General features: G+C 38.9%; 1 protein-coding gene across 5 annotated transcripts in view; it reads left to right on the forward strand.

The window, feature by feature from the left end:
• The window catches only part of LOC111323713 (nuclear pore complex protein Nup107), an 80,221-nt gene that overhangs the window by 53,443 nt on the left and 6,978 nt on the right, over positions 1-19,800 (forward strand). For 4 of the 5 annotated variants that reach the window (XR_015998597.1, XM_022927132.2, XM_088752864.1 and 1 more), the window contains 11 exons: positions 15-100; positions 1,444-1,503; positions 2,926-3,003; positions 3,227-3,294; positions 5,077-5,125; positions 5,208-5,277; positions 5,518-5,588; positions 5,709-5,753; positions 6,430-6,474; positions 7,503-7,599; positions 7,703-7,756. Coding sequence is in view for 4 of the 5 variants with exons in the window: in XM_022927132.2 (XP_022782867.1) it covers positions 15-100; positions 1,444-1,503; positions 2,926-3,003; positions 3,227-3,294; positions 5,077-5,125; positions 5,208-5,277; positions 5,518-5,588; positions 5,709-5,753; positions 6,430-6,474; positions 7,503-7,599; positions 7,703-7,756 (723 nt within the window). In the remaining variant the exon portion in view is untranslated. Of the gene's footprint in view, positions 1-14; positions 101-1,443; positions 1,504-2,925; positions 3,004-3,226; positions 3,295-5,076; positions 5,126-5,207; positions 5,278-5,517; positions 5,589-5,708; positions 5,754-6,429; positions 6,475-7,502; positions 7,600-7,702; positions 7,757-8,684; positions 18,569-19,800 lie in introns of those variants that run through there. The other variant, XM_088752874.1, reaches the window with a different exon arrangement.

Genomic DNA, 19,800 nt, shown 5'->3' on the forward strand with positions numbered 1-19,800 from the left:
TTCACTCTATACAGTCTCAAGGGATGAAACTTTATCAGTCATTGAAGGAAACCCGTATAGGGATGTGTGGAAAGCAGCTTGCTGGAAGATGTCAGAGGAGGTTAGTGTACCTTTTTGTCCTAATACAAGATACCTGAAGCACTTTTTCCTTGCTTTCCATCTTTTGCAACAAAAAGCTTTGGGTTGAAAAAGGAGCTACAGTATATTACTCCAAGTTTTTTGCATGATTCACACCCAGGGTACTTCAGTAGTTTTGTTTGGTGACCCCAAAAGGGTTGATATTCACTGCAAATTACTAGGTTGGTAAGTACCCTCCATAGTTACTTGTCACACCATATTCTGTAACGTCATCAATTAAATAGAGGATATTACATGACTGCACCAAAATACACAATTTCTCTGGGAGTGTTGAAAAGTAGTTCAAGAGTGAGCAAGCTAACAAGTGAAATATTTTTTAATACAAGAAGAGAAATTTCATATCTCCAAGTGGCCATGTAATATTCTATTTATTATATAGACACTATGAAAAACCAAACTGTTTCACTTTTGCTGCAAAAAGTGCAATCTATTATGTAACCATGGTGAAAGTGTTATTTTCATGCATGTAGAATGTTTTGTTGTGTAGTATCACTGAGTTTTTTTACAAGTTGTGCCATATATTGACAAGCCTGGGCGAGTCAGAATACAAACAATGAGTAAAATACTCGGCCATACTACACAACAAAACCTTTAAGAAAGATGTATTATCCAACATGCCAAATTGTTATTTCAGTTGCGGTGAATAGGCCTTTTGCAGCTGGGGTCACGTGATCAATTTTAGATATATATTATGGGATACAACTTGAAGAATACCAGAGATGGAAAGAGCATATCGAAAATACCAAAACGGCCAAGTTTGGGCCCTGGGAATTACAGAGCACTGTTTTTACAGCGGTTTGAACTTTCGGAAAATTTAGAGGATTTGTATGGAAAATGTTACTGGAGAGCAAGGCCTTGCTCTCCAGCAACTTTTTCCATTTTAACCTTCTTATTTTTTAAAAAATTCAGAGTATCATCAAATCTCATTTTGGCCTCAAACTTGGCCATTTTGTCATTTTCAAAATGCTTTTTCCTTTTTTGAATTCGGCTAAGTTATAGCCTATAATTTCATGAAAAGTAGGTCACGTGATGGCTTAGCTGCAAAAGGCCTATTTCTTTTTTGTGAATTCGATCCGATTCATTGCTTCCATGATGTGAGGAAACCTGTCTTGTTGGTTCTCTGGAGTACAAATTCAGCAAGATATTTGTTCTCATTTTGAGTGTTATTTGTACTCTACAAAGCACAGTTGGATAATAAAACATGTTGTTTTCATATGTGAAGATATTACATCTTCACATGAAAGCTGACGTGGTATTTCATTGGTGTTAATATAATGTATGCTTGCATGTTTTTAAATCCATCAGAGCAAATTCAGTGCATATGAGAGAGCTATTTATGCAGCACTCAGTGGAAACCTCACCCAGGTACCTGTGTTAAATAAAAATAGAGTATGTGTTAGCTGGTGTAACAAAACTTTGTGCACAATTCTTGAAGTTATTCAATCCATTCCTGACCTTCACACTTGAATGTTTGTGTAGAAGTCAGGAAATGAATGTTGTGAATCAATTTACATTTTGTTGAACTATATTTTTCTTTGTTTCAAACTCGCACATGTATTCACCAAAAACAAGAATAAATTTGAATTGGGGAATCTTATTATTAGGAATATAAAGAATAAGAAAGATGGTAAGATTTGAGCTTGGTAAAGAAACACAGAAAGATGTTTCTTTTGTCTTGTCACGAGCATGGGACACAGGAGAAAAATTCAGAGTCCCCATGAGGAATCATACCTCAGACCTTCAGATTCCATGCTCAGATGCTCTACCAATCAGCCAGAGAGACTCTGTGGTGAGCAAGGTCCATTACAAAGTTCAAACATGACATGTATCCTGCAAACATGACATGCATCCTGCATACCTCCCAGTTTCTTCTATGTGAATCCAAAAGAGATGGAGGCTGACTCGATAGCCTCACAGTTTTCTTAGCCTCCATGCACAAACTATGGAACACTGTTACCTTTAAATTTTTACATATGTATCCTTTCCTGTTTTTTTTTTTTTGTGTTAATATTGTAACTAAAACCTGAGTGGTAAATAAAGTAAAGTTCAAAGGTGTGTCACCGAATCAGTGATGAACTGAATAACTGGGTAAAAGAAAGATTTCCACTAAGCCAGGATGCAGTACTTTTTTCTGTTATTGTGGTTTACATGGAAATGATATGTTATTTAGTGCATTTATTTCACAGTGAATGCATTTGGGTAAATGATAAGGTTTGTGTGACATTGTGATCTTTAGGAACTTTTGATTTCTGTAAATATAGACAATCTTCTAACAGTTAGGAAACGTCATAGTTTATTTTGTTGTACCTAACAAGCCCCCTTGGTGCAGTATTTTCAAAAATTATAAATTCAATTGGGAATCGGCCAACAGGACTGAAACTAGCCCCCTTGTTTGCTTCCTGACCTTGTCAGGGTAGGTAAGTCTGGCAACAGCTGTTCTCGGGAGTTACCATTCATAGCACATGTCTTTGGTAAAGTGTTCTGTTGGGTGACTTAAACCACTCTAATTGGATGTTGTCGAAATAGTTGATCCCAACAGAATGTGAACAGTAAATTTTTGAAAAGATAAGACTCCTTTCACCGATACTCAAAACTGCAATCTTTGAGAAGATTTGAAGTACCACATCAAAGGACTTTTTAAGGTAAAATGAAATAACTAAGTGCAATTGCTCTAGCTGCTCCCAGATTTTCCATAATCACAATAAGAGATTCTTTAGTGCAGTTAAGCTTTCCCTTCAAATGATAGACAACCAGGCAAAAACCCATGATATTCTATTTAATTCACAGCTTCTACAAGTTTGTAAGTCATGGGAAGACTATCTATGGGCATTTTACAGAGTTATGGTAGATGTTAGGGTGGAACAGGTAAATATTGACTTGTTTTAGCTGCTTTACAAGTCAGCAAGAAATGGGTTAGTTAGAGTCAAAAGAGAGATTTTTAAGGAAAGAAAAGGTAGACTTCTCACATTTTTTTAAAATCTAATTATGGGTATATGTTTCGTAGTTGTTTCAGCAACATGGCTAAACCGTTTCCAAGACTTTTACAAAGAATTGGTGCAAACTTTTGACATGTTCCTCTTCTTTGTAGGAAATTCGCCTTCACCCCAGGCCTGAAAGAGATCTGGAAAGCTTGCCTTCCGTTTTCTGGGATCATGTGTAAGTGCAATTCTTGTTTTTGAGCTGCTGATTACCTCGACTGCACATGGATGAAATTTGCCTACTGCAAGGTACATTTTGGCAAAACTGTCTAGGTTCTAGCCATACTCAACACAGATGGCATATGAAGGTGTAGTCTGATCGTCCGGGTGAGTGTAGTCCTGAGGACTGTTGTCGGTGGTAGTGACTGACGTTTCGACAACCGGTGCGGAAGTCATCATCAGAGTCAAGTGAATGATTGTTGTCAGTCAAGTGAATGTGAGGCGTGAGTAGTCCAGTGGTCAGTGCGCTGGACTCTAGGTCAGATGGCCCGGGTTCAAGTCCTGGCTGGGGCTTGACGTTGTGTCCTTAAGCAAGACGCTTCACTCACATTGCTTCGTCTTCTCGGATAGGACGTAAAGCCGGAGGTCCCGTCTCCTGCACCTATCAATTAGTTAATATCGGCAAGGGACGTTAAAGAACCCACATCACGAGATTACTGTGATGTGGTCTGGCCTGTTTACTGGGAAGGGGGGGAGGGGGCATCTGTAAAAAAATTTCTCCTTTATTAATTGTAAACTGCCGCCGGCAGTCTGGAAAAGTCCCCCGCACAGTGTTGTAAAGCGCATTAGAGCATTTACATGGAAATGCGCTATAGAAATTGATCTATACTACTACTACTCTATACTATGATTGTTGTCTCTACTGACAACAATCATTCACTTGACTCTGATGATGACTTCCGCACAGGTTGTCGAAACGTCAGTCACTACCACCGACAACAGTCCTTCTCAGGACTACACTCACCCGGACGATCAGACTACACCTTCACATGTGACCCCCGGGTCTAAGCCATTTACTGCACAGATGGCATAGTTTCATTCAATGCAAAGTAACCCAGACTGGCAAATAACACTTTTTCCTGCAGTAATTTGGTTTATAAATGAGTTTGTATCCACGACTGCCTCATAAAATGATTGAATCGGTACTTAATATACATTCTACTGGGCAAACCTTCGGTAACCTTCAAAACTTATACATATACGTCATGTAACACAGCAGTGACTAGACACCAAAGTAAGTTACAAACTACATTTCTAGTCAAGTGTGCTCTAGTTCCAGGTAGTTTTTGACTATGACAAATGACAAATTTTAGTTCACTGCAGCAATTATGAGAATATTCCTTCCAACTATTCTGAAACAATTATTTTCCTGAAATGCAAACAGAAATGAAGTCAAAGAAAATTTTCATTGGGACTTGACAATCCTTCTCGTGGAAAAAAATAAAATAAATAAAAATTAAAATATTCCTGTTCTTTGATCCTTCGTTGTTGCTCATGAAGACTGTATGACGTTTTAAGCACCGCAACAATTGTCTGTTTCTGGGGGGTTTTAACTAAAGAGAGGTTTCTTAGTTCCACCTCACTGCGCTGTGAAAGTTAAAACACCTTACGACCAAAAGTGTACTTTTAGCATCAAGTTTTTTCTCTGGCCTTGAAAGTGAACTGTAATGACCTCAACCGATTTAAGAATGTTCTCATATTCATAAAAATAATACTAATTAATCACTGTGCAACTTGTTTTTGGTGAGCAGAGGTGTGGCAACTAGCTCTGATCTTGAGAGTTGAGTGGCTAAGAATGTAGAAAACTAGGTAGGGGCTTTAGTATGAGACTGCTTACTTATTGATCGTGATTGAGTTTGAAGAAAGCTGAAGAGTGACACTAAATTAATGCCTATTGCACCCTCCAGAATGCAGAGGCTGAGTGAGTTTCTATCTGACAGTCTACCTGGTCTTTTTCTAGGCTGAATCCAGAGAAAATATTTGATGAACTCCATGCTTGCCCAAAAGAGGTTTGTTTGTAATTTTTTAGTTTAAATGTTTACAATTTTGTTCTTCAGTTCAGTTTGATTAATGAACTAATTTTTATGTCAGACCATCAAACATCAAGCAGGGGAGTTCCATCATGTCATACAGAAGCATATAATATTAAATGACACAACTGGTAAGTATTATGCATGTGTAAAATTTTTCAACTCCTGGTATTTTGATTATGATTATCTGTTAAAGACAAGTTCCTCATACTCATGGACTGTATCTGGATATTATGAGAGCCATGTTAGGAGTGCTAACATGGTCTACACTTTGCTGGGGTCTTTGCTCTGAATAATGCTTTATTTAGACTTTTATTTAGAATCACTGGGGAAAAGGATACTCAATTTAATGCTCTTCTCTTATGATTAAGGTTTGATTGAAAAAATGCACAGCTGGCTTGAAAAGGGGGAGAAACCTAAAGCCCAAATACTACGGTTCATGGTAAGAATCAAGCAAACTTACTATAGTCATTTTTAAAGTGGATTACTCGTCGGAGTGACAATGGATTAAAATTACCAAGAGTTGATTAGAATGAAACATGTAAATTTGTTTGTTTTCTAGGCCCATCTTGTTTTGTTTCTACGATCAGCTGGAATCGAGTCAGAGGTTTGACCCTTAAAATCTTGCCCACGTCTGTATTAGGACTGCATTTCTTTCCTCATTTTTGACATCTATTTTCAGAGAAGGCAGGCAGATTAGTAACGATCTGTGTTGTAATAAGTAGTAATCAAAGATCAGTGAATTGCACTTTAACATGTACTTTCTCATCGGCTGATTAGCTTGAATTCAGTATAGTTTTGCTTTTCAATGCTGCTTCTTTACTTTTCTCTATTCTGGTTGTAATCCCGTTCCACAAACACAATCTAAATTTAATTGGATGTCAAGCATTCTCCTAAGCACAAAAGCAACTTTTGTAGAATATTTTAAAGCAACAATGGACATTTGACTCAATTATTTCAAACGGACCATCAGTTGCGCTTACTTATGAATAACTCAAGAGTTGATTTCTTTATCTTATAGGATGAGCCTTCCATTTCTATCAGTTACACTTGTTAACCGATTGATTGAAATATTTTATTGAAACAATGGCTGAATTAGGTTACAGTATGGACAGTGTTTGCAGTTTCCTATCTGCACATATTAAAACTACTTTCAACGTATACGTAGCCCTACTTAAGTGACTGGATTACGGATGGCTTTTCTCCTCATTAATTTTCCAAGTTTATAAGTGACGTGTCTCAAAGACTCGTTGACTTTTCTCTTTTCGCTTGTGTCCTGACAGACTGATTTGGATAAATGTGTGTCCATCTTAAAAGCTTATGTGCAGGTGTGTACTTCTCTTTTATAAATGGTTTTAGATGAAGCTAAATTTGCCCAACGCGTCACTTCTTGAGTTCAAGCAATGGAGGCAGCGTGAAATATTGTCTTGTTGATGCTTGCGTGACTGTATTTTGAACAGTGATGTTAAAAAATTTTATATTTAGTGGTCTAGCAATGTGTACCGGTACTATGAACTGGCCTTTTTTCGGTGAATCAACTACCCATAGGAAAAGTGTTTTTCTTCCCAGGTTTTCTTCAAGGGTAAAACTAAGGTTATTAGTTTCTGAAAGGAAGTATCCGTTATGCAATATGAAGCGAATCCTGCGCTCTGATTGGCTACCCGAGCGGGAAAGATGGGCCCATCTTGCCTCCTCGGTATTGCCCGCTTTGATCCCGCGCTAGAAAAATATTCCAAAGCCCCTAATTTTTGGACAGTGTTGGCGATAGAGTCGCTAAAAGTGGCAGAAGACAGTCAAAACCAAGAAAACATAAACGATTTTCGCGGGTTCATTCTGCTAAGTTGGCCTTCTTCCCCGGCTCTCTAAATAAACAAGTCATTCTTTATTTTCAATAAAGCGAAACCTTTTTGCTCTATAAATCCTTTATTGATCAAGCTTGTTTGGTCAAGATGGCTGGATATTAGCTTCGTTTTCCTTCTTTTTTTTTTTTTTTTTTTGCGTTTTAATGGACCGAGACGAAGTTGAGATCCGTAAAAACGCAAAAAAGAACTCGGCTTTTCACGCTTGGTCATTATCTCGTATGTCTAAAGGGCTATGGTGCAACGCAAACAACACAATCAACAACATTGTTTGCCTTTTCAGGATACAGTTATGAAAGATGATTGAGCTTGTCATTCCCTGCTGTATCTTTTTAATTATGGGGAATCTAGCCATTTTATCTCATAGATGATCTCAGGCTTTTACCTTCTATTGTCAGTAATTGTTTTTTTGTTCTCTCTGTCGTCCTACACTATGTTATGGTTTTACAAACTGCTTGTATTACAATCAAATGTTGATAATCTTTTTTCTCTTCAAGACGCTAATTGAAGAGAAACAAATTGACTTGGTAGCAACTTATGTTGCTACTCTGCCAGCAGAAATTCAAATAGAAACCTATGCATACTTTTTAGAAGGTAAATTATTTTTACTTTACTTTTTACTTCTATCAAATGAGCATTTGGAAAAGTAGAGGTTTAGTACAGTAAAAGTAATCATAACTTTAAACATATCTTGCAGATATTGTGGAGATGAAAGAAAGACAGAAATGTTTGGAGTTAGCAAGTAGTGCTGGTGGGTGTGTTACCATTTGGTTATTACATGTTCATATGGTCTGTACTTACATATTTTGTGATAAATAAACCAAGGGTTAACTCTTTTACAGTTGCCATGGGTGTCAAACATTTATAGCATCTAAAGAAATACGCAGTTCTTGACTTCACTTTGACACACTAAGCTCTATTGTAGTAGTACAACAAGTCCATTGTAGGACGATGTTTTTCGTCTAGTAACGAGCGTGGGACAAAGGAAAAATTCTGAGTCCCCACGAGGAAAAGAACCCCAGACATTCGGATTCCGCGCTCGAATGCTCTACCACTGGGCCTCAGAGACTCATTACCTTGTCAAAAAAACGCCGCCTTGGAAAGAGCTGTAACCATACAGGGCTCTAACCAAGTTAGCTGTGGAGCTATAGGGACTTGGGTTGATAGGATGATCAGCGTTATTTTCACCTTTAGTTTAGATACGTAAATTAACTGCGATGGTCTCTCTTTCATCAAAATCTTTACTTCGCCGTTCAGACTTAAAGTTTTCAAATTTTGTTTACTACAGTATTGTGCAAAAGTAATGCAAACACCTGTCGACGAAATTCGACGAAATTCCTGGCTTATTGATGAACTTTGGTTCGAAACGAAATTTTCGGGAGTTTTCGAGGCAGCAATTGTTAAAAATTATCCCAAATTTCGTGGATCAATTCACTGGGGACATTAGTAAATCTCGAAATTTCGAGAGAACGTTTGTTCCTCCCGAAAATTCGCGGTGAACTTTTCAGAGAAAATTCGCGCTCCATTATTCACGCAAACACCTTGTTTGTGGAAGTTAACTACCTCATAACTCATGGACTTTCCAGCTGTGATCTAGTCTCCAACCAAACTGCAACGTTAGCAACCTTGTGATTTCCTTTGTTTCGATGCGTTTCTCATCCCGATTACTTTCTCTCAAGATTCAGATGTACTCATGTTTACACTGAACAAGGAGTTGTACTGGGCGCCCTCCAAGGCCTTCATCAAGCTAAAACATTTACGACGATCATAGCCGCTGAGATTCCCCGATGCCGTTAAATGTAGACAAATATTCGTAAATCCTGTTCTTGAGTTTGCGTCTCGTCCATTTCGAGTGAATGCAGTGCATCAGAATAAGAAAGGATAATCTGAAGCAAGCACTTTTGATAGAAGGGGATACATTCAATTACTTTTTAGAAGCAAAAATGGAACGTTGTAAAACTGCAACTACTATGGCGATGAACTGAGCAATGGATCGGATCGAGTTTGAATGCAAAGTGGCCAAAATATATATATCACTGCAAACCTTACTTGAGAAACCTATATTACTTAATTCTTTGCATTCTTTACAATTAAGAGTGAAGGTTACCAATGGTCAAACATTTGGTGGCAACGGCTGAAAAATCAATTTCGCCCATATTTTTCAAGTAGGTCTCAATGGGAAATAAACCACTGCATACTTCGTTTGGCTGAATATCGATTTATTTTGGGTGTGAACAAAACCTGGCCTAGACCATGGCCTACCCTGTGGCCTACCCTATGGCCTACCGGTGGTCAGACTTTTAAGAACATAAAAATGAAATCAGTAAGAGTCGAACGAATACGCTTTTGTACAATTATCTGTCTCTAAAAAGGGTATACTAAGAGGTCGCTAACACGATTTTCAACGTCCGAGGGAACGAAACACTGCAAATATCACAGCATTCAACTATAACGGTAGGTTAAGGGGGAGGGGAGAGGAGGGGCCAATATTGCGTGGTCGCAGAGGATAATCAAAATGGCGGCTTTATGATGCAGGCTGTCAGTTGGTAACATATAGTGGAGTGCTGGTGTAAAAATGTAATGAACGGCGTTATATTGGAGAGCATGCATATCCAGGTAAGAAAACGCAAAAATTACGCGCCAGGCCAATTTTTTAAGTGCCCTCAAGTGCTGTAGAGTATTGAATTTGCAACGAGCACCCCGGGACACGCACGCATCGCCGTCGTAAACATTTCGCAAACTTTACTTGCTTTTCCAAAGAAACGGCCAGTAATGCACTAATTTGAAAGGAGAGCTGATATGATGATGTTTGCCCAAAAGTTGCGTTTAACCGGCTTCTGTTCCTCGATTTCCTTATTCTGTCAGAAGGATAAGAAATTTTGATCGGAATGTGGCCGCCAAAAAAGTAGAAGAAAGTCGTTGATAAGACAGTACTCAGGAAAACGTTGAAAGGTTTCCAGCAATGCTATCCTTTTAGAAATCTTACCACCGGTAGGCCACAGGGTAGGCCACAGGGTAGGCCACAGGGTAGGCCACAGGGTAGGCCACAGGGTAGGCCACAGGGTAGGCCATGGCCAAGGCCAGGTTTTGTCCACACCCTTTATTTTCGAGAAAATCGATAATAACTGAATTCCGCCAAAATGTGGCTTTTGAGGTTCAAAATTTCAGACGCATCTCGGAGCGTCGCGTCACAAAATGAAAAAAAAAACAGAATTGATAAAAAAGTACCAAATATTGAAAAACAACATCAAAACATATGTTGATTGTATTTTGAGCAATTCTTGACCATTTATTTACACAATCTAATTGAATTTATACGACCTACTTCCAACTAGATTTAAAATAGGTAAGAAGTAGCCCGTGATTTAATTATGTGCTATACAAAATAATTAACCGGAAATCTGGGTTTCAGAAGGGGGAAGGTAGTTCGTTTGGATGTCAAAGGGTTTGTTCGGGAAATGATTCGGGGCGATTTAATCAAATTTTGAAGTTGGATAAAATGCGCTGATTCGACGGCGTCGTCAATTAGTCGAAAATGTACACATACTCACGCAAACTCAATTTTTTCGCATTTTACGTCCAATCTACTGCTTATTTAACATAATATGCTCTTACCCTCCACGTTTCCGAGGATTGCAGTCCTGAAATTGTTGCATCTCCCTCACAATAGCGATATTACTAGGAAGGATAGTCAACGCCTCCTAATAATGATTGCTCACAAAGCGTATCTCGGGGTTTTTGATTCGAGGTTTCTCTATTCCCATTTCGTTGAAAGAGAGGCTTTAATTACTTCAAGTAAGAGATCTTTGCTTAAATGTTAGTCTTCAACCGAACTGCAAACCAGATGTAAGCGGAATTTTGCTGGTTCAGAAACGTGTTTCTCGTGGGTGGAACAACACTAATTAATTCAAAATGAGATCAACTGAAATCGACAACTTCGCAAAAACAGAACAATTGTGCTGTGAAACACGTGGCTTCAGGAACTTAGGTTTTGTTTTAAATATACGAAACATTTCGTGATTAAATGTATTCTAATTAAATGTATCATGGTATTTTATCATGGTACTTTATCATGGTCATTGATCATGGTATGACAAATACAACATTTGTGAAATCGCGTGCCAGTCCAAGTTGTCAAAGTTTTCCTTTGGGATCCTACGGGAGATCTGCACTGCGCTTGAACTAGATGTTTCTTCAATAACCAAATATCTAATGTAAAACCTTGAACTCCCTGCCTGCTAAAAGACCCACGCCCTGTCGGAAAATCTAACAGATTACTGACGTACCTTGCTGATCTGCTATAGCTAAACAAGGGAGTGTTTTTTAGGCCGTCTATAGGAAGAAGTCATTTACTTCTTAAATTTAATTAACTTGGAAGGCCAGATTAAGCACAACATGGCTTTGCTTGCTCTTTTTCTCTAGAAAAGTATAGATGTTAGCTTTTACGCAGTAGGCGTGAAAATTCTGTTCTGATCAGACAACAGGCCTATAATGTATCTTTACGCATCATCTACACTTTATAATATGTCGCCGTGTAAATCATTGATGGCTTTGAACCCGACCGTATTTGAGAGGGATAAATGACTTCTTACTTGGCTAGCCTCACCGACAAGAGTACCAAATAACTTACTAGTTGGGTTGATTCTTTCAAAGCCACTGTTTCAAATATACAAAATCAGTACAATTAAGGTGGCTCGTACCGGTTTTCATCTTTTTGATGTTTGTAACTTTGAAAGAGTACAACAGAAAGACTGACCAAGGCCAGTTGAACACTTTTACGGGGTTGAATTATTTAATCATTGGTTATCCAAAAATAGGTGTCATTTCGTCGCTAGCAGTTTCCATGGCAACGCTTTCATATGCTTATTCAGACGCATTTTTTAGCTTGTGGCTTAAATAATTCGAAAACTAACCCGGTGACCCCGTGATTTTTTTTCAGTGATTGCTTTTGGCACTTGAAAAGGAAAATGCACCAAGATTTTTAAAAAATTTTACGGAGCGGAATTTCAGAAAATCTAGAAAAAAGGCAATTTTTACACATCGCAAATTTCCTTCCGTAGAATTTTCTATTTTTTTTTTCTGACGATTTTTTCCGACGTTATTATCATATTGGAACAATAAGAAGGGGTCACCGGACTTGTTTTCATGCAATAGCTTTCGTGAGTTTAGCAATTTCCACGCGCGTTCTCGCGCATTTAAAAATCTGGATTCCATAAGATCGGCATTTGCTCATGATCTGTTATAGCTACCGCTGACAATTGCGTGTGCTCGTGCGAGCGCCTACGATCTGATGTTTACAGACGTTTACTGCTAAGAAAATCATTAAACAGCTGTCAAAGACAGCCTCCCGGGCTCATCTTAAAAATCCTACACACGACTTCTGGCTATATCATATTATTTTCCTTTAAGTTTCAAAGTCTTCTTCCACTTCAGGTAGATTATCCCTCACTTGAGTTCTTCATTTTTCGTCGTTGCAAGATTTCATATCGGTTGATTATTTCTTTTAGATGTGAAGTAAAGCAACCTCTTTTTCTCCGAAAATCGTCTTTTTATCTTAGTTTCTATCTCCAGCATTCACAGTGGCCGCTCAACACATCAAATACACACTCTTAGGTGAACTTCTCACAAAAGTAGAAAAAAATCCTCGCGCCGCCATCTTTGTTGTAAATTTTCGTCTTTTAAACTCGCGCTTCTTTCGCGCGTTTCTCGCGCGCGTGACGCAAGAGTTATCTGTTCCCCGCGCGAGGAAACTAGTACGAGCCACCTTAAGGTGGCTTGTACCGATTTTCATATTTTTGATGGTTTGTAACCTTGAAAGAATACAACAGAAAGACTAACCAATGCCAGTTGAACACTTTTACGGGGTTGCATTGTATAATAATTGGTTATCCAAAAATAGGTGTCATTTCGTCGCTAGCAGTTTCCATGGCAACGCTTTCAGAGGCGTATTAAGACGCATTTTTTAGCTTGAGGCTTAAATAATTCGAAAACTAACCCGGTGACCCCATGATTTTTTTCAGTGATTGCTTTTGGCACTTGAAAAGGAAAATGCACAAAGATTTTTAAAAAATTCTACGGCGCGGAATTTCAGAAAGTCTAGAAAAAAGGCAATTTTCATACATCGCAAATTTCCTTCCGAAGAATTTTCTATTTTTTTTTTCGATGATTCCTTTCGACGTTATTATCATATTGGAACAATAAATAGAAGGGGTCACCTGACTTATTTTCATGCAATAGCTTTCGGGAGGTTATTAATTTCCACGCGCGTTCTCGCGCATTTAAAAATCTGGATTCTCTAAGATCGACATTTGTTCATGATCTGTTGTAGCTACCGCTGACAATTGCGTGTGCTCGCGCGAGCACCTACGAGCACCTACGATCTGATGTTTACAGACGTTTACTGCTAAGAAAATCATTAAACAGCCGTCAAAGACAGCCTCCCAGGCTCATCTTAAAAATCCCACGCATGACTTCTGGCTATTTAACAATTCCACGAGCGCGCATTGGATATGAGATGATAGATAGCCAACGAGGCGCGTAGCGCCGAGTTGGCTATAATCATCTCATATCCAAAAAGCGCGAGTGGAATAATTGTTTTATTAAAAACGTCCCCAAGATATTAGACAAATCTTACCAAATCTTAAATTTTTTAGCTGCCTTTTGATTTTAACCTGACGCGTACGCTTACCATATTTGTAGATTATGGTATATTGGCTCATATGCCACAATAGCTAAGCCAATAAAAAGTCTTGAATTGCATTATCCAATGATCGAGTTTTTAATAAATCATATTATTTTCCTTGAAGTTTCAAAGTCTTCCACTTCAGGTAGATTATCCTTCAATTGAGTTCTTTTTTCGCCTTCGCAAGATTTCATATCGGTTGAATATTTCTTTTAAATGTGAAGTGAAGCAACCTTTACTTCTCCGAAAATAGTCTTCTTTATTTTAGTTACTATCTCCTGCATTCACAGTGGCCGTTCAACACATCAAATACAAGCTCTTAGGTAAACTTCTCACATAAGTAGAAAAAAGTCCTCGCGCCGCCATCTTTGTTTTAAATTTTCGTCTTTTAATCTCGCGCTTCTTTCGCACGTTCCTCTCGCGCGTGACGCAATAGTTATCTGTTCCCCGCGCGAGGAAACTAGTACGGGCCACCTTAACGCTCGGCCAACATGTATTTTAGCGGGGCTCCCACGCGCGTGGAGCAGAGCCCCATACCCATGGAATATTGTCAACCTCTTTTCTATTTCAAGTCCTAAGGCATACCGACACGCACTCGAGTCTGCTGTATCAGTTGGTGTAGTGATTACTCTAGGCTTTTCTTGAGTTTCGAGATACGCAGAATGAATGGTAATAGTCCCAGACGTGAGCTTTTGGACCGCTGCCAGTGATAAATAAAAGGGAATATGAAAACGCACTACTTGGGTCGTAGTCTTACTAGCGGCACGAGTAACTTAATAAGGCATGGTAGGCTCTGGGAAAGAAGTGGTGTAAGTAAAAATCTGTTGAACGTCGGCTAATACAAAATTTTCAGTGAAGGTTGTGGTCTTCCAGTTTTAACTTTAATACAGCTTTGAAATAAACAAGAATCCCAACACTGCATTTTTCTCTAACGGCACATCTGAAGTGATCGGCTCTGCCATTTGCAGATATTTTGCTCTTTTTGACCTAATATGAGCTTTATCCACCTTTAACATTGATTATAAAAATACCATGATACATTTAATTATGATATATTTTCAAAATCACGAACGAGGTTAAATGATTGTTTACTCCTGTTTCGTATATTTAAAAATCCAAAAAAATCCTTTGGAGGGCAGTTTATTTTTGGAAAAAGGCTGATAGTTGCTAAAGAAACTGTTTGGGGCTGCGTCGGTGGGGGTAACGAAATAATTTGGATATATCAACAAAGTTGAAATGGTAAATTGGCCACCGTAACAATTACAAAAGCTGACGTCTCGAGCGTTAGCCCTTCGTCGGAGCGAGGCAATACGGCTTTCCAGCAAAACCGAAGGTGTAATTTCTCGCATTTTCTATACATGGTCAAATCTGGACTGTTCTTTCCTTTTTTTTTTTCCGTAAAAGTGAACTGCTAACTATGAAAATCTTGAGTCAAATACACCTTATGAACAGTCCACTTCAGGCAGCGTGAATTTTTAATAATTATTATTTTTATTTCTTAAATTTCTATTTCTAGTTTATTTATGTATTTAATTATTCTTTTAATTTTTTTTTTTTAATTCTTTTTTTTAACTCCGCACTCCGCGTTTTCGGAACAGCCGAAGTTTTCCCGTTTTTTAATGAAAAATGCCGAAGTCACTCGCGAGAAAAAATTTTTTTCGCGAGGCATTTGTTTGCGACGTCACCAGCGTGCACAATGGAAAATTGAAGCACGCTCGCGCAATTGAATTTGATTGCACGAATTTACAAGCTATGTTATAATTGTATTCGTGTTTGGTGTGAATGCCATGGCTATAAAAGAGGCCCGAGTTAACGCTCCTCAAGCGTCTAGTTCATTTTGTGACGCGACGCTCCGAGATGCGTCTGAAATTTTGAGCCTCAAAAGCCACATTTTGGCGAAATTCAGTTATTATCGATTTTCTCGAAAATAAATCGATATTCAGCCAAACGAAGTATCCAGTGGTTTGTTTCACTCTTAGGCCAACCTAACTTGAGAATATGAGCCGAATCGATTTTTTGGCTGTTGGCACCATTTTTTTTTGAAAATGTTAGATTTTTTTGGGCACATTTGCTCTTAATTGCTTTCCATTACAATCCAGTTCGTGTGGAAAAAAGAAAATACGTGAAATATTTCCCAAGTCATGGTAATCACTTCGGCATAAAGTGAAATATTTAATTGGATGCGTTTACAGGGCTCCAGACGAATCCCTCGAGGTTTTTAACTATTTAGATGATGTTATGAGGGATGCGACTAAAAACAATTTGGAAGTCATTGTCATCGGTGATCTCAACTGTGACGTCTTTAATAACTCAAGGCAGACAGAGAGACTGCTGGGATTTACCATAGTCAATCAGCTTGAACAACTGATAAAAGAACCAACACGTGTGACTTCGACAACAAGCACCCTCATTGATGTGTTAATCACCTCAACACCTGGATTGTTTAAAAAAGCAGGTGCAATCAATATTGCTTTCAGCGACCATTATCCCATCTACGGTGTTATACATGGCTCAGCGACTCGCCCGGACAAACATCGTATCATAACAACGCGCTCCTGGAAAGACAAAAATGTAAATGATTTTATAGCTAACCTGAAGCAAGCTCCATGGTGCCTGATTGACTCTTTGAACGACGTTGACGACATGTGTTCAGCCTGGGAATCGGTGATGAAATCTTTGATTGACCAACATTTTCCGCTAAAGAAGAAGCGTATTCGTAGACAGACGCACCCGTGGCTTGACAGTAGTGTTCTTAAACTCATGAGAACGCGCGATCAAGTACACAAGAGGGCAAGAAAGTCACGACTGTCTGCGGATTGGAATGAATATAAATTCCTTCGAAACAGAGTCACCGCTATAAACAGAAAAGTCCGGAAGAATTATTTCAAAAACAAGCTCGAGGAAAACCGCAGCAAGCCCAAGGCCTTTTGGGACACAGTACGTCTAGTTTTTCCCTCCAGGAAAAACCGCACTGAGATCGACAAGTTAGTAGTCGATTGTAAAGAGCTAATCGACAAACATGACATCGCTAATTCACTAAACGAATATTTTGCAACAATTGCTTCCTCACTGTTAGCCAGTCAACAATCCCTCGGTTACCCTGCCGAGCTACAACAGACGGGCCCTTTAGCGTTTCCCAGTCACAGCTTCAATTTTCGCGCCGTGAGTGAAAACGACGTTTTCAAGGCTCTACGAACCATGGACATATCAAAGGCCACAGGTGCAGACACCATTCCAGCTAAAGTCATCAGGACTGCTGCACCATACATCAGCAATGTTGTAGCTAAGTTATTCAACACATCTTTCAGAAGCGGCCGCTTTCCGTCCATTTGGAAAACGGCAAGAGTAACTCCCTTGTTTAAAGGGGGGCTCCAGACCGAACGTGATAATTACAGACCAATATCCATTCTTCCCTGTATCTCAAAAGTGCTTGAATCGTTTGCCAACACTGATCTTCAAGGTTTTACAGTAGACACCGGCCTCATCACTGACCATCAATTTGCATATGCCAGGTACTCGTCTACCACAGTTGCGCTCATCGTAGCCGTTGATTCATGGAAATTCGCCATTGACAGGGGTGAAAAAGTTTCTGTACTTTCTTAGACCTAAGAAAAGCTTTCGACGTAATTGAACACAACATCTTGATCAGTAAACTGTCAAAACACGGTGTCACTGGAAACGAACTTGAATGGTTCAAAAGTTACCTACAGGGAAGAAACCAATTCGTGTCATACGGAAGTGTCGAGTCCGAACGTCGTTTAATCACGCACGGAGTTCCGCAAGGTTCGGTTCTAGGACCTACATTATTCAACATCCATATCAACGGTATCACCGACACCTGCACAGATAGCGAAGTAGTACTATACGCCGACGACACAGAAATCCACGCCAGCGCAAAAGATGTAAGTGCTGCAGAAAAACGTGTCAACAAAGATCTAGAAAGTACTGCAACATGGTGGAATCAGAACGGTTTAATCAGTAATCACAAGAAATGCAAGGCTATGTTGATTGGATCAAAGCATGCTGTTAAAAACACCCGAGCGTTACAGATTATCCTCAATGGAAAACCAATGGAACAGTCAGATTACTTTAAGTACTTAGGAATTTACCTCGATCATTGTCTGACATGGAGCAAACATGTAGCCTATATACAATCTAGGGTTTACCCTAAACTAAAACTGCTTAACAGAATTTCATCCTTTCTTAGTCGCGATATTTTGCTCAGAATCTACAAGCAGACTGTATTACCTTTGTTAGACTATGGTTGTGTTATATGGGGCGAATGTAGCAAAGAGAATGCCCAACGTTTAGAGCGCCTGCAAAACCAAGTAATGCGAATAATATTGCATGTTGACCGTAAAACATGTACTCAGGAGATGCGCGCCAAATTACAACTATTATCACTTCACAGTAGACGCCTTTTCATCAAGCTACAGTATGTTTAAAAGGTAATTAACAACATCAACTGCCCTAAGCAGTTGACAGGGTACTTAGTGAAACGATCACAGAGACACTGTCGAGCCTTTAGAGATCCAACATTATTAGATCTACCACAAGTTAAGACCAAATGTGGACAGACCTAGTTTAAGTTTTCGGCTGCGAGTGCCTGGAACAAACTGCCAAGAGAGATTCGCGAGCTCACAACACTCGCACATTTTAAAGGCAGAACTTTCACTTACCTCGTAAACACGGACAGCGTAAATCATATTAGTACAAGTTAAATGTAATTTTTTATATATAATTTATACATTTTAGATTTGTAATTGTAATTCTTATTGCTTGTAATTCTTTTTTACTGGTCACCGATTAATACCAGTCGATCTATATCTTGATCGACTGACCGGTTTCTTACCAGGATAAATAAAGTTATTATTATTATTATTATTATTATTATTATTATTATTAATCTGATACAATGAAATATATGAAGTACATACATTTTTGAACTGCGGCATTAGATACATATGATGCATGATCCTCGCAGTAGATAGCGCTATTTAAGCAATAGCGAAAATCAGACCTGAAAAAAATCAGGCCTGTACGGGACTCGAACCACTGACCTCTGCGATACTAGTGCAGCGCTCTACCAATTGAGCTAACAAGCCAACTGGGAGCAGGCCGTTAAGTTGATCTAGATTCAGATGATGCATGATCATATGATCTAGATACATATGATGCATTATCATTAAGTTGATTAGATACATATGATGCATGGTCCTCTACTGCAAGGATCATGCATCATATGTATCTAATACCGCAGTTCAAAAATGTATGAACTTCATGTATTTCATTGTATCTGATTTATCACTTTCACGGGTTTATTACGCATCAACTTAACGCCCTGCTCCCAGTTGGCTTGTTAGCTCAATTGGTAGAGCGCTGCACTAGTATCGCAGAGGTCAGTGGTTCGAGTCCCGTACAGGCCTGATTTTTTTCAGGTCTGATTTTCGCTATTGCTTAAATAGCGCTATCTACTGCGAGGATCATGCATCATATGTATCATGGTAATCTCTCGCTAATGCTAGACCCCTTGATGCCACGACTTCAAAGGTCACGTCTAAGAAGTTAACTAAAGTGAGATCCGGCAGAAAACTGTAGAAGCCACATTCCCGAAAACCCGTCTTCAAAACTAGGAATGAAACCATGTTAACCACTGTAAAACGGTGCAAACCTCTTAGCTTTAAATTTCAACACAAAGAGAAGCAAGACAAGCGTTACTAATAACACGCATTTTTACAACCGGTGTTGATTACGGGAAAACTCATTAAGGCCAATTTTAATAAGATCAAAACTATTTCCATGAGCTTGCAAAGATCTATAAGCTAGATAACGACGTTTAGCAGTCCATTCTCTTCTGTTTAGACGCTTTCCTTAATTTGTTGCTGCATGCTTCCTAAACATTTGCTCAACTTCGACTTCTTTCTGTAATCCACAATTTTATTCTGTCAAACGCATCTTGGCTCCAATCAAAACACAAAGGACGCAGTTCACAGGATTGCGAGCGTTTGAAATCTTTCGCGACAAGATGTTATGATCTCTTGTTTCGTGCTCATTACATGACAGGTATATCAGGCATGTGGTACGTAGAATTGTTCGTCTTTCCCAACCTTTTC

The sequence above is a fragment of the Stylophora pistillata genome, chromosome 1, assembly GCF_964205215.1.
Source record: "Stylophora pistillata chromosome 1, jaStyPist1.2, whole genome shotgun sequence".
In the NCBI taxonomy this organism is placed as follows: domain Eukaryota; kingdom Metazoa; phylum Cnidaria; class Anthozoa; order Scleractinia; family Pocilloporidae; genus Stylophora; species Stylophora pistillata.